We start from the raw sequence: 15,537 nt of genomic DNA, 5'->3' as shown, positions 1-15,537 counted from the left end.
CAGCTGTTTTACATACAAAGTCAATAGTTGACTTGCGTCAAGATGCATCAAAAGGTCCTGCAGCACATCTAGAACAGCAGAAGTGGTGTATTATGAAGCATCTGAGCAGCTGAAGAAGCGCCTCATAAGCTTCTGAGCATCTGAGGTGCGTGACGCGCTTCACAAGCAGCAGCTGCCAGAGTTGGAAAATTTTAATTTTTGTTGCTTGATTCTCCACTTCAATCAATCAGAGAAGCTGATCTGGGGGCTGGCAGGGAGACAGACACAGCACTGCTGATGCAGATCATTACGGTCAATTCCCTAAAACAGTTTATTAACTCCTAAATTAACTTCAAATGTCAAAACCTACCGGCAAAATACTTTTGCTTTTATTATCCTGGCACCTGCAGTTTGTACCACATACCTAAAAAAATACGCTCCCATCTACTTCCAGCCACCAAGAACAGTAGGATAAAATCCCCAAGAGGCGACCGGGCCTTGGGCAGCTGCTGCTGGGGATTCCCAGTCACAGCGTACCGCCGGTATTTGGGGTTCTGAGCGCCTTCGACAGCAGAATATTTTAAGGCAGGATCATAATTTTGACAATGTTTTCAGGTGTACTTTCAGCTTAAAAATTTATTAAAACTACTTAAACTGCCCTTATCAAAGTAGATATAGCAAAGCCAGACAACACAGGAACAGCAGAAGCATCAGATGCATCTGGACACACTTTACAGGATGCGCTTAGGGAACTGACCAGAATAAAAGCCTTTACTATAAAAAGAAAATATCCTAATCTGCCTTAAACGAATCAACATTTGTTGAACAATTTTTTTATTGCCAAACAAGTTGCTTTTCTTAGAATTTAGCAACTGAAGAATCTGAGTGTATCCTGCTGTCTATACTGTGTTTTAACATCTCCTACCTTTAGGAACTGGAGAGAAAAGGATGGGAGTAGTAAGTGAAGGTTGTAATTTGGAGGCGTTAAGCTTTAGATAAATCAGAAGCTAAAAATTACTATGAAAATAGATCCTCAACAGTAAATACACAGTCATGGACACAATTATTAGACCACCTTGTTTTTGTAATGTATAATGTTAATAACTCTAGAGCATTATGTCACAGCAGAAAAGAAACCATAATGCCAAAAAGCTGTTGTAGGTAATCCAATGGCATAGCTATTTACGTAATAACAACAGTGATTTTGGTCATTATCAAGAGAGAAATGAAAAATGGGTAAATATCAGCACTTAAATCACACATTTAATCACTACTTCAAGGTATTCTATTTGTCTAAACATATTGTTGTAATAGACATTAAAACAAACAATAAAATGAAGAAAAACATGGTGTTCTAGCACTGTAAATATATCCAGAATGTTGCCAATCCCCAGGAAGAGCCGTATTGGTATGGGTACTGCGGAAATACAACAAAACAGCTGTTTTTCTTTTAAACAGAGATAAAACTGCCTGTGTAAAAAATTTTAAATTGTACTTTAACTTTGCAAAGCCATAACCTCTAAATGCTCACAGAAAAAGGCTGGCTTTTATTTTCTTTTAGGTAGGCTTTACTCATAAGAGAAGAGGGGCGCAGAACTACAAAACACTATTGTCACACCTGATTATGTGGCGTCTGACACAGAATCAGCAGGGAAAACAGCAATGGAAACAGAAAAACAACTTGGAGACAAAATCTGTGATCTCAGATTCACCTTGTCTCCAAACCACCGTCCAAGGCAGTGATCCCTACTAATCCCCACTTTGCCTGGCTGCTGGGTTGAGCCAGAAGGCATGTTTACAACAGCAGCATTCATGTATGCTGACATTCTGTCTCTCTGGACGTGAAGAGAACAGACGAAACTTTAGGGAGCTTTGCTTTTGGTTTCAAACAAAATACCTGACACACCTGTAAGTACTGTGAGGGATGCAAAATAGTTCCTGTGAAAATAGCTAGTAAAATTTTCCAAAAAGGATCGGCGTGTCTACTTCAGCCACAGTTTCAGTTACCATTAAGGTTATTTAAAGATTATTTAACACGGTCATTTATAACTGAACTAATGTATAGAGATTTATTTTGGGGAGAAAAAAGAACCGAAACACCAAAGTGCCATAAATTAATTCGACTGTGATCATCTGCTTTTTTGTGCTAAAATGAATGAGTCACAGATTTGGATAAGTTTCTCATTTAAGCTGCACAGAGATAATGCACAGTAGATGTGATACATTCCATTTGTTGTAACTGGTATGTTATCAATGAGATGAAGAAGAAAGATAAAAATCAGAGAAGTCAGTTCAACAAGAAAAACAGCTGAGACCTGATGCTACACTGTAAAACAAGGTTATCTCAAGTATTTATACAACTCCAAGGAGCAATAAAAATGGAACCTAATTAGGTCCAGGTCTTGGAGCAATGTTATTTAGATGCAGGGTCTAGCCAAGTAACGGATCTGCTTTCCTTGTTCCAATATACGATACATAGGAAGACAGGGAATTTATTGACAAAAGGAGGATTTGCTCCTGCAGATTGCAATGTCTCCATTTCAGCTCGTTATTGTGATCTACATCATCAATGGCCAAAACAAAGCTCCAGTTAATTTGCTCTTTTATTATTAATGTATTTTTGCCCAAATGCACCATTATTTGCAGAGTTACTAACCATATGGGATATTTTGACCCCTAAACAAGCTAGGGGTAAATGAGCATTTTAGACAATTCTGAATTAATTGATTATCAAAACTCGCTCTTACTAAAGCTGATTCCTGATCCAATTCTAAGTACTGGGGGTTTGAAGTTTTTTTTTTTTTTTTCTACAACTGTGGGGTTTTAATAGTGTTTTGTGCACCATTTCTGATGAGGGCGAGCTAAAATATAACAAGCTGCTGATGTAATAATGTATTGTTGACCTGAGTTTTTTAACTGTTTTTTGTTACATTTTTGTTCAATAAATGTTTTGTTCAAAATCAAAACATCAAGTAATTTAAAAGGATGAAATGAGCAGCTCATAGGAGCAGCAGGCCGGCAGATTATGGGAGTAAAAATAATGCAAACATAACAGATATCTGCTGTTGTCGCACTCAGACAACAGAGGTGTAGTCTGAATAATTCAATAATTTTTAAACAATCATTCTATCAGAATTCTGGACTGGCTTGCTCTGTGTAGGGTTTCAGAAGGGCAGTGCCCTTTTCCACCATACATTAGGCAGGAAGGCAGGGTACAGCAAACCTTGACAGGCTGCAAGTCCATCTCAGGGAAATGGAGAGATGTATAATAAAAATGATCACCACCATGTACTGTGGGAGGTAGTTTAAGGGACCTGGAGAGAAACTCTGTATGCACAAGGAAGAATTAACAAACTTAAAGGTATTAAGCAAAACAACTTGAAGATAACTCTTCTTCTGCTGCTGTTATTCACAGATGTAAATTATTAGTCTGCATTAGTGGCACTGAAACTTACCCCATTAACCAACCCACAATCATATTCAACAGAAAGGCTTTTTTTTTATTTAGACAAATAAAAACTTAACAAATAGCCCTTCCTTTGAATATGTAACCTAAATCTAAACCAGAATAAGAAGCATTTGAAAATCTTGCAAACTTAGCTGAGCAGCTGTGAGAATTCAAAACCCAAAACAAAATTTCAACATGAGCCAATCATCCGACAATAAAAGCAATCATGCTTGGCAGGGAGGATAAACGAGGAGGAGGAAACCACTGGATATTGGAGAGAGTTCTGATGCATAGAGATTAACAGCAACACTGCCTGCTTCTGTTGGCTGTGTTCATCATGGAGCCGTTCAGAAGTCAAACCAAAGCCAAAAAAAGCGAAACTCAAAGAATTGTTTAAGTACAGCAATTTTAACACTAAAGATAAAAAAATAAAAACATCTGGACACCTGAAATGTGATAAAGTTGGAGAAGAAGAAACGTGGATTGGCCATCATGGAGATTTCTCAAGAGATTCAACAATTATAATGATGCAACAACATTTGCCTTGAACTACAGGCCCATAGTTAGAGCTGCAAAACTGTATTTGTGACACAATCTTAAGAGATGTGATTTGATATGTATATATATATATATATATGTCAAATGTAAAGGAACCGTAAATTATATTAAGTGATTTTGCAACATTCACTTATGCCCAGGCACAAAGCAACACTATATAACCTGTTGAATTTTAACCTTTAATATAAATTGGATACGTCTCATCTATATTAAGATTTATTCTTAACATTTTTTTTTTTCAGAAATAATAATCAGCACTGGAGAAGATCCTACTTTTCAGTTAAGCTGCATCCTCAGACATGCAGCCTTGCCTAAACATGTTATTTCAAAGCATTGTCAGTGTATTTATCCTCTCAAAATAATGTAGGCAAGGATACAATCAAAAGCAAAAAAGGCATGTTGTAATTAAAATACATTAAGTGTAATTTTTTTATTAAGTTATTGTTAAATAGTTTTATAAGCTCAATTTAACCACATTGGGTCGTTTTTTTTATATAATACAATTAGTTAAGCACACATGAAAGCTGAACATTTAAGCAACATTAAGAAGCTGTAAAAACTGATCTAAAACCCCATGACTCATACATACAAACCCATAATTTGACAAAGACAAGTTAAATTCCAGCTCCCTGGTATTAGGACTATTGTCCTACTGTTGATATAAAAAAAAGAATTAGAAGACTTTGTACTCAATATTCCCTCTTCAAAAATATGCCAGAGAAAAGTTTATTTCATCAGCTCATCCTCTACGGTTACCATTTGGGATCAATATCAGTTTTCACCTGCTGCTAACTGTGACCACGGGGTAAAGTTACACAAGAGTTGCCCAGGTTCATGACAAAGTTTATCGCTGTGTTGACTCTTACTTCACTACTTCACCCAGTCAGCACCCTGAGTCATATGTGCTGACAAAGCCATAGAAAAAACCAAAAACATTAAATCATCAGAAGGAAACTTAAACCACACCTTAAAATCAAAAGTTAGTTAATTCATTTAAAAACCTTCCTTCCATTATCTGTTTGATTCAGACAAGAACACACTAGTTCTGTAAACAAAGAATAGACTACAACCAAAAAGGGGTGTGCTGTACTAATACACATGTGAAGTCCTGTGTTGGCATGTTGCAATCACTCAGGAATGTATAAGCCTCAGAAGTAATGAGGACTTCAAGTTTAAGAAAGTGAGGGGCTGATTAGTTTCAATTCAGTTTATTTATATAGCACCAATTCACAACACGTTGTCTCAAGGCAATTTACGGTTCACCAAATCATACAATCAAATTGATTCAAAGTTTTCTTGCTAAGGAAAACCAGTTGATTGCATTGACTCATTGACTGGAATGCAATCCCTCACACTAAGCATGGTTGTAGTGACAGTGGAGAGGAAAAACTTCCTTTTAACAGGAAGAAACCTCCAGCAGAACCAGGTTCAGTGAGCCAATAACTTCCTTCATAAAGCAGAACTTTGACCAGAGTCATGAACACCACAGTGCTGCCTTTGAAGCTCTGTACAGCTGATCAACAGCCTGTGGTGGTGACAGTAATTACAGGTAGGGTGTCTGTGTGAAACCTGAGGAAGAAAAACCTAACCAGCAGAGTTTAACACCTGAGCCCAACTCTACGGATGACTAAAACAGATGAGTGCTTCATGTCCAGCCAAGTCATACTCACAAATTTCTTTTTCCCATCTCCATCGTCGTCTTTTTTCTTTGATTTCTTTTCCTTCTCCTTCCTGGGTGCAGCAGATGAGCTCCCCGTGTTTTGATCCATATTAATATTTGACGCACAGGTCGACACGTGTAGCGAAAAAATGTTCCGTAACTTGGAGGGTAAAGTTTATTCCCAAAGCTCCTGTGTTAGTATCTCGGCAGGTTAGCCACAATTAGCAGAGGTCTGCTAATAATTTGGTAACCAGCCAAACGACCCCCCCTTTGCAAATCTACCCGTCTTTATGGCTGAAGGAGGGAAATTCAAAGCGCAAGCCTCGCTGCTCGGCTCTAGTGGCACGAAAACAACCTGTTGCGTCTGAGGAATACCAATGAGTATCTACCTCCGTTACTTCCTATAGTTTACACCATCCACGACGGTCACCGTGGTAATATTAAACCCCCAGATATGCGGCAGAGAAAAAGCTAACGTTAGCTGTGGCCGCGGTTAGCTTACGGGCTCCTGTAAGGAGTTAAAGCGGAACAAAAAAGCCTCCAGGACTGTTCCGCTGCCGCCAGTTTTTTTTGGCGACAACAACGCGGGTTCGGTTTTATAGATGCCCAGAATCGATGTTGTGTCCGAAGTTGGTTTCCATGGCTGTTCGACAAAGTTTAGGGAACTTTTTAACCCCTAGTTGACGAGAGGGAAGCGAGTAGTTCTCAGCGGTAGACTTCTTCCTGTTCTTTGACAGTCCTGCCAAGGGGGCGGAGCCATGCCAAGGGGGCGGAGCCTGCGCGCAGGCGCTGCACCTGAGAGGATTTAACTGACAGATCACTGCACTGCACTGATCAACACTTCTTCACGTGTTTACATCCCACTCAAAACCTGTGCAAAGATATACAACCGGAATTCTCTTTCATTTTTTAAATAATGTTTAACTTAAAATAAAGTTTAGTTCCATTAAAAAAAAATACACTTAAATGTTAAATTACCCATGAGTACCTAACAAAAGTATAGACTTGTTTGCATTTAGTTATATTACAACAACAAACTTCATTTTATTCGGTTTTATTATCATAGAACAAGACAAGCAAAATTGTGAATGGGAAGGAAAATGTTACAAATTAAAACTTAGAAGTATCAACATCTGAAAATTGTAACCACTTTTACAATCCCTAAGGGATGACCTACCAGCTCATATTATGCACATTAAAACTGGTGTTCAGCTGGTTGTTTTTTTTTTTTTGTTTGTTTTTTTTTTGAGGATTTAGCAAGCAGATTTGCATAAAAGTATTCATCTCTCATGTTTATTTTATGTTTTTTTATTATCTTGCTATAGCCACCACTCACAGGTTCTTAATCCTGGCTAAAAAAAATAGTTAAGGGTGAAAAAATGCATGTACAAAACAAGAGTATGTTTTCACACTCATGACAATGTTGATCCTTTGGAATGTAAATATTGTAAAATAGACATTTTAAGCAGAATATCCTAAACTTTGAACATTCCTTTAGGTCGTTCTATTTCCCTAATCTGAAAATGGCACAGCGAAAAACATACCAAGACATGGCACCCACATACACTGACAGGATAGGAAGCGTGATCATCTGTCAGAGAGGAGCGAAAATGGTATATTAAAAAATGTAAGTGCTGCAGAGATCCACAACTAAGGTTGGAGAATATGTGGAATATTGAGAACTAATATCTGAGCAGAGGTTTAACTAAGTAGAAATACTTAGTTATTGTGCTTAAGTAGCTTTTTATGTACCTTACTTAAATATTTGTACTTCTGAGAGCTTTTTACTTTTACTCCATACATTTGAACACATGTATTTATCTGTTAGTTTTATACATGTTTGATAAAAACAGGGGACAACAGCTGCAACAACACAGGAAAAATTAAGAGGGCTATAGAACCTGTCCAGCCCAGTTTGAGCCCAGTTTGTTTACCAAAAAAACTGATAATGACACGGATGAAGGGGGGGGGGGGGGCTGGGAAACATTGCAGACGAAGGATCGGATTCTGAGGCACACATTTACCTTTATTAGATTTGAAATGTAGGCTTCGATTTCAACTTTAACTCTATTTGCAACTATTGCGCTGTGAACAAACGAGCTCTAAGTATCCAGCTGTTGATGCAGGACCTCTGTTCGGTTCAGTCAATATTAGCCTGTCTGATATTTTAATTTAGAACAAAACTGGACCGAGTTAGAATTTATTTTAGGTTCTCTTTACCAGCACGGTGAGTAAAACAGGAAAACGTAACTTTTAAATGTGCATTGAATTGTTGTTTAAATACCAGTTTTCAAAATAGTATTTTGTATCCTTCAAAAAAAAAGGTTACTTCAATGTTTTTGTCTGTAGGTACAATGTAAAAGCTGTATTTATATTTTACCTTTAGTTTGGTAAAGGAGTTTAATCAGTACTTTAGTTTTGCCAGAGAGTTTTTTAAACCATTATTTGTACATTTAAGAAAATGAAGTAAATATTTTTAACATCCCCGTATTTTTACACAGGAATCCAGTCTTAATGGAACAATAGAAAGAAGAAAGTCAATATTGAGGAGACATAAAAAAAAAGATTTATAGTTGCTTATAAGCCATGTCAATGATTCAGTAAAGCTGTGGAGGAAGGTGCTCTGATCACAAGAGACCAAACATGTTTTGGTCTACATGACAAATGTGAGGTGAGAATTCAACTCTAGAAACTAAAGCAAATTCTGCACTTCACCCTGATCAATGCTTCCCCACAGGAAAATATGAGCGGGATGAAATCCTGTTTGTTGGGATACTTGTCTTTAGCAAAGGTGTGAAACTAACCCAAATTCATATGAGATTAAAAGAACTAAACCTATCACATCCTTAAAGGAAAACATGCTGCAGGCTGCACAAGCCAGGATGGTGTGCTGTGGTTCGCCTTCCAGTACAACAATTAATAAAACACCAAAGTTATGATGGGATAGTTTATATCAGAGCATTTTCATGTGTTGGAATCTCAAAAACATACATTTATAAAATGTATGTTATAAGGGGAGTGCGGGCCTAGAGGTTATGGCATAGAGCCGATTCCCAGAGACTGCGTCTCTGAGCAAGAGCCTTTATCCCACACTGCTCCCCGGACGCCCCACAATGGCAGCCCACTGCTCCCCAAGGGGATGGGTTACATGCAGAGGTAAATTTCTCCAATGTGAGATCAATAAAGTTCAATTATCATTATTATCTACAGCTGGACTTAGCTATCTGGTGATAAAATACAGAATTTTCAGATATGTCAGTGTGAAATCAACATTTACAAAGCTGGTAGAGACCATCCCTAAAAATATGTGGATGTAATAGTATTGAAAGGGATGAGAAAGCATTGATTTATTTAGGCTGACTACAAGCATCTGCCACATCTGGGATTTTTATTTTAATGAGGCAAATTTTCTTGTGCCTCTTTCCTTTAATTTTAAACAATGCGGGAATTTGTGTTAGTCAGTGAGTTTAAATTTCAACAAAACACACGGATGTAGCTGGTTTTATTGAACAAAATGCCAATAAAGTTCAAGGCCTATAAATACTTTTACACGGAAATGTATAAGCAAATGTCTGTAACCAAAACAGGCCATTTCATCTGTTTGGATCTGTGAGGAATTTCAGTCTCTTGTGCTGGAAATAAAATACTCTAAATAGCTTTAAAGTTAGGGGATCTTCAGAGGAAGGCAAAGTTTCCTCAGGAAATATCTGTTAGGTTTTTTTGTTATTTAATCCATCGTAAAACCTAAAATGTGAAAATGGTTTTCCTCAAAGCTCACTGTAAACCTGTGTAGAGGGATCTCACTCCATTTAGCTATTCCCAGTGTTTCTCTTTCCAAGGTAAAAGTGCATCCACTCCCTCACTATTCTCTTTCTTTCTCACCACTATAATCTTCATATAATCAACATCTGATTTTCCTTAGGTCACAGATTCCTTGACAGCAAAGATGGAGACGTTCTAATTCTTCATGTCTTAAAAAAAGATTAGTTAACCCTGGTGTTCTTTATCGTGAAAAGACAAACTGCACACCTCTCTTTTAAGGGATTCACTTTTCAGTCTCTATTATTTAACTTTTCTGTAAATATACTTATATATATCTTCCCAGCCTTCAGCAATTTGCTCTGCAACTTTGCTGCGCACACAAATAATAAGACCTGAAGCGCCACCTTGTGGTTGAAATGTAAACAGCGGTTATTTCCCCGGGCCCACTGTAGCAGAATGGGTTAATTTGGTTTGGTTAGATGTTTAGTTAGTTTGTTTCGATTTGACTTTACATAGAGTACAGCAACTGCAAATAAAATATATTTTTTTCATACATTCATTTCAAATCTGTCATGGTAAATCAACACCAAATTATGCCAAAGTACAAAATAATCATCCAATTCTTTACTTATTAAAACAAAACAAGAACATTTTCCTTATCAGTTGGATGGGAATCTCTGCCCTTCGACTTGATATTAGTTGAGACATATAGATGAAATTTGGACAGAATAAATGTTTAGTATTATTTTGCTGCATTTTTCATGGATATAACAAAGTATAATTGAGTGCATAACTTTGACTCAGACATACACAAACTTGTAAACAGACATAATCTCCTCTTTATCACTAACATTCAGAGAGAGACAGAGACAAGCCCATTTTATCTGTCCTGGTATGTGAGTGATGTTTCCCAATAACAAGTCTGGAAAGCCTTGAGCATCACCGGTGGCAATGAAAAACACTTTGGGTTTTTTTTTTTTATCACACAGGACTGAGCCACGGGTCCTTCTTCTTTTGGATTTTATGATATCACATTATTTCTATGAGAAGTTAATTATAAAAGTAAAGGTTTGATAAGAATAACAGCCTTGCGGTACTGCAAGTTAATGCCTCTGTGGGCTTAATAAATGATAAAACAGTTGGCCTTTCACATCAGCGGTTTACACCAGTTTCTCCTGTATTGTTCACTCATGAGTAGACAACCGGAAGGACTCCAGAAGACATATCAGTTTCTTTATGCAGCAATATATAACCACCTTAATCTGTCATTTGATATTTTTAGAGTTCCAAAAGGTTTCAGATTGTATTACTATAATTCCCTCACAAGACAAGACAGACTTACAGTATTACAAAATACTTTTTTACAGACTAGAACAGTAGTTTCTACATTGACTCATTGTAAGCCATGTTTTTATGAAGAAAAACAGGCCCAGGGCTCAGTTCTGTGATGCAAAGTGCAGGCGCCACGTCAGATTTGTAAGCATTTGGATGAGTTAATGCTGGAACGAATGACTGGAATGAATATCCTGGAAAAAAAAAAAATTGGCTTCCGTTTTGTAGAAAGTTTCAGGTGAATCATGGCAGAGGTTGACTGTTTCACGTTTCATTCTTTACATGAGCAGAAACTTCAGTCCTCCCTGATCATTTTGCAGGTCCCCACTGATGTGTTTCTACCTTTTTCAGATCTGTGGGCAAAATATCATAACTGATTACATTCCAGGTTGGAGATCCAACAAATGTGCAACTAAAGCTGACTATATAGCATGAATTCTAGAGGTTTGTCCCTCTGGGAGGTTATTTGTAGGAGGTCCGGGCCTCTCTCAGTGACCTGTCATATGGCATGGAGGCGAAGAAGGAGTTCCTCAGCTGGCAGTTGATGAAGAACACAATGAGTAGGATCAGCAGGAACAGCAACAGGCACATGACTATGTAGGTGATCAGGTCCGGTTTGTGCAGCTCTCCCTCCCGGAGCCCCCCTCCTCCTCCGCCCCTGCCCGTGGTGGGTCTCAGGAGGGCTTCCACGCTCACAGAGCCGCTGTTGGAGGCGTTCAGGGAGGAAGGGGCGTGCGTCGTGGTCTGAGCCATAAGCACCAGGTGGAAGTCCGGGGAGTCGGTGGAGTTTAGGAGGATCTGCCTCAGCATGGCGGCTGGGGGGCGCACCGAAGGTCGGCTGAAGACCAGATAATAAAAAACAAACAGAAAAGCATCGGGAGAAATAATATATTTCCAACTGACGGCTTAGGTTAATTAACAATTCATAGCAGAATAAAAAATGAGCAATTAGAGAGTTAACATAATACTATTTAGGAACGTTAGCAAAACCCACCAAAGTATTCTGGAGTTATTGTAAAGTAGCTCAAAACTCGAGATGAATGATTTGTTGTCTTATTTGTTTATTTATTTATTTATTTGCTGGAAAAAAAGGACACTTACTTTAGTGTGAGCTGCGAAGATTTCCGCAGGTGATCTAGAGAAGTCCAAATCTGGGATCCGCATTCCTCTGCGTCCCCTGCTCTGTTCGCTCCAGCGCCGCCAAGGACGAGCCGCCTGCTCCTCCGCCGCGCGGCGACAGCTTCTTATCGGCTCCCACACAAGCTGAGCGGCTCCGAGTGGCTGCAATAACTCCCTGTCCCCTGTCACAGTGAGCGGACGGCACCAAATCCACGCCTGGAGACGAAACCAAAGCAAAACATCGCTTTCACCTCGATCCCAAATGCATTAAACTGCCCCTTCTGCAAGGAATGGAACAATATCTAGATGGATTTGGAGTTTGAAGTTGAGCGCCGGTGCTCATGCATGTAGCCTGAATTGCGCGCCGCAGACCTCCTGCTTGCGCGCACAGGAGTCAGGGATGATCGCCGTTGCTCGCGCGTTTGATTGCCCTTTTTATCCCGCAAAGAATCGATGAGTGCTGATTTGATACTGTTCCTACGGCCTGCCCTTAAGAGTTCATCGATCTGGGTCTCCTAAAGCGAGGTAGAAGGAGGGGGACTGATAGATAACAAACCACAAAAGCGCACCAGGTCATAGACAGCTTCACATCCTCTCTTTGGGCTGCCTGCGTGTGACAGAGAGGGAGAAACAGAAGGAGGAGGAGGAGGGAGGGAGGGAATTGCAGATCAGGAGGCACGCACATCCCCGGACATCATGTCTCTGATGTTCCCTCTATTTTTTTTCCCGTCTATCTTTTTTTGGTCTGTGGAACTAGAAAGGTCCGTTTTCAGATTGGTGACAGGAAGTCCATTCCAAACTCTGGTTCATTTCTGGGCCGGCATGGGGAATGTCTCACACTGGAGTGATGAGAGAGCAGTGGAAAGGTGTTAGACTGGAGGCTGCATGTATTACCTCATATGATTGACCAACCAGTAGAATAGATCTTTATTTCCCAAATGATAAGTTTCAAAGTGAATAGAATACAACATTTTGTGGACACCATACAATAAATTGTTAGGCAATCAATGAATAAACATAAATCACAAGAGTCAAAAAAAAGCACAGGAGCTGAGACTTTAGGTGTGTTACACAAATATTTAAGAGAAGCAGCTGATCTGATGTTGGAAGGAAGATTATTTCACAGCCTCCTCTCATTTTCAGTCAGGATTAATGGACAATCAAACAACCTTGATTGAAGATTTGATGGGGCTAAAGTGAGTGCATCAATTTACCAGGCCACTGATGTCAATGGGAGTGTGCCCTGGATGCTGAATGTATGGCAGCCAAGGAAAGTTCAAGAGACTGTACTGTAATACTACCATCATAGAATGGGGTGTTGGTAAGCCATACTGAATCACCTGCAAACAGGAGACTGACTCATTCTTTATTCAGGAAAAGAGGGAGATGGTATCTTCGCTTGATAAAACAAAGCATGAATTGATGTTTCTATAAAACAGAAAGGGACTAAAGTGGTTTCTTGGAGACAGATAACAGATGTAAATGGTCGTTTTTATAACACCTATGATTCAAATGGATGAGACAATGTTACTGGAAATTTTCTTCCGTGCAGAAATGAGCAATCTGTTTTACTGTAATTTAGCAGAAAACATTTAAGAGCCTTCTAGTTGCTAATCACTGCCAAGAATTGCTATTGAGTCGTCCCTTTCTATGATAAGAGATCGGTGAATCACCAGCGAGGCATTTTTAAGACACTCAGGTAAGTTTTTGAAGTAGATTAAGTGAGAGAAAAGAGAAAAAGGATCAGTCCATGTATCGACACCTGCAGTAAATGACAGATTTGAAGTGCCAGGCATGAGTCTATCTCCTCAGTTATCACAGAAAACCTTCTGTTTGATAAGACGAAGCAACAATCCCTGACAGATCCTACAAAACTGAAACATGTTTTATTTTTTTCACAATCTAAATTTAGGATATCATTGACAACCCTGAGGAGAGCTGGGTTTTTCTCTTGGAGGAAAAAAAAATCTGTTGCATCCAGCAGATACTAACACTTCTTCCCACCCCCAGATTTTAGATATAAGGACATAGATCAGGTCAGTTTGTGAGCCCTTACTTGGATTCATGGTTCTTCAGGTTGTTTGGTGTTTGATTGAATCAGTTTTACACTTTTGGGTAAAAAAAAAAAAACGCCCTAAGAGACTGATTTATTTACAACCACCAGGCTTTTTTGAAAAATACCAGGGGTTATGATAATATCAGGAACCAGAGTGTTTTATAGTTGCTCTCTATAACAAAAACAATATTAGAAATAAGTGGACCTTGGCTTTGTTGGGTTATTTCAAAATCCTGATTTATTTATGTTGATTTGTTTGCTCTGTGTGAAATTCATTTGACATTACCTGATACTTAAATGAAGGTGCTAAAGATGGAGCCTGGGAGCCAGTTTGCTCTCACATGATGTTTCTGACATAAGAGTGCATACAAGAGGCTGCACTGTTTCATATTCATCTGCACCTGCTGTCTCTCAACAGAATGGTATGGTAGGGGCACAGAGCACAAGGACAGAGGGACACAACACGCACATGCATCTACACAGACGCTCACACTCATCGTTCATTATACTAATACAGTGTCCCATCGAAAAACAACACAATAGGCCACAATGACACAAATGTGTTTACCTAAATCATATACCAAAAGAAATCTGAAAATTATGCACAAATACTTTGCTCTGTCTGGGTGTTCTGCATGTGCTTTACAGGATATGCAGCAAGAGGATTATAGCTATCTGGTGTTTTGGGTGATTTACATCTCCTTGGAAATCTCCAAACAGCCTTGTTTACATACATAAAGGAGCAGAAGTTATTATGATCTATATGGAGATTATACTATAAGGCGTCATCTCTTTATTATGCTTTAATATTTTTTATTGCAGTGTTTTTTCTTTGCTTTGACTTGCTTTATGTTAAGAGGATTACTTTTCTTTGAAACCATATGCTCTCAGTTCCGAACAATTTTTCAAAGAAGATTAGGATTTCACGTCCAGCCAAGCAAATTACGTATGTTTTTGCACATGTTGCAAAGGAATAACAAAGCTTTTTGGCATAATGAGAGGCCGGCTTGTGCTGTACAGATATCTCAAATAAAGATAAGTGTGGTAATTTAGCGAGTTAAGCAGATGTAGTAGTTTTAAACGAGAGATAAATACAAAGTATTTTTTGTGCAGCTGATAGTACAGACTTCAAATATGTGTGAGTTTTGTTTCTGAGCATGGTGTGCTCACATAATGAACCCTATTATATCGTATTATATCTATTTTCTTCAAGCATTTTTAAATGACTTTACGGAGGGCTTAAGGCAGAACAAGGGAGCTTAGTTGGACCAGATTTAATTAGTATGAGCACCCATCGGGTGGGGTAATATCAGCCTCCACTGATGTTGGGTTTTTTGTAAGCAGAGGGATTGCAGTGGAGTTTCTTTCACCACACTCACCATTATTGAATCTGTTTAAAAAGATCTTTGCATTATGGGGTGAAAGTGGTTTGAAAAACATCAGATTTGCTTGCTAAGATACCTGATGCTTGTAAAGAAATGATAACTACTGAAAGCAGGAAGAATTGTATTGTTGTACACTGTGTGAATGAATTCCTTTTCAAAAACTAAAAAAATGAATTCCTATAGCCAGAAACCTGAAAAGTACTTAAGCTTCAAGTTAAGTTGTAGCTTACATCACTGA

At 38.6% G+C, this 15,537-nt stretch overlaps 2 protein-coding genes across 3 annotated transcripts in view; both read right to left on the bottom strand.

Moving 5' to 3' along the window:
* LOC119776986 (protein diaphanous homolog 1-like) overlaps positions 1 to 6,388 on the bottom strand; it is a 140,255-nt gene extending 133,867 nt beyond the window's left edge. For both annotated transcript variants that reach the window (XM_038275708.1, XM_038275709.1), the window contains exon 1: positions 5,656 to 6,388. In XM_038275708.1, the coding sequence (XP_038131636.1) occupies positions 5,656 to 5,754 (99 nt within the window). In that variant the 5' untranslated portion in view covers positions 5,755 to 6,388. The remainder of the gene's footprint in view (positions 1 to 5,655) is intronic.
* A 3,621-nt stretch (positions 6,389 to 10,009) lies between these two features.
* Positions 10,010 to 12,497, bottom strand: LOC119776985 (small integral membrane protein 32-like). The gene is made up of 2 exons (XM_038275707.1): positions 11,841 to 12,497; positions 10,010 to 11,577 (listed from the first exon to the last, which is right to left on the bottom strand). Exon 2 carries the CDS (start codon positions 11,547 to 11,549, stop codon positions 11,202 to 11,204), a length of 348 nt encoding a protein of 115 aa, XP_038131635.1. The 5' UTR covers positions 11,550 to 11,577; positions 11,841 to 12,497; the 3' UTR covers positions 10,010 to 11,201.
* Positions 12,498 to 15,537: the final 3,040 nt, after the last annotated feature.

The sequence above is a fragment of the Cyprinodon tularosa genome, unplaced genomic scaffold (genome assembly GCF_016077235.1).
Source record: "Cyprinodon tularosa strain WSP-4 unplaced genomic scaffold, ASM1607723v1 ctg973, whole genome shotgun sequence".
Lineage (NCBI taxonomy): Eukaryota > Metazoa > Chordata > Actinopteri > Cyprinodontiformes > Cyprinodontidae > Cyprinodon > Cyprinodon tularosa.
The sequence above is the reverse complement of the archived record's forward strand: the minus strand, read 5'-3'. Positions and strand labels throughout refer to the sequence as shown.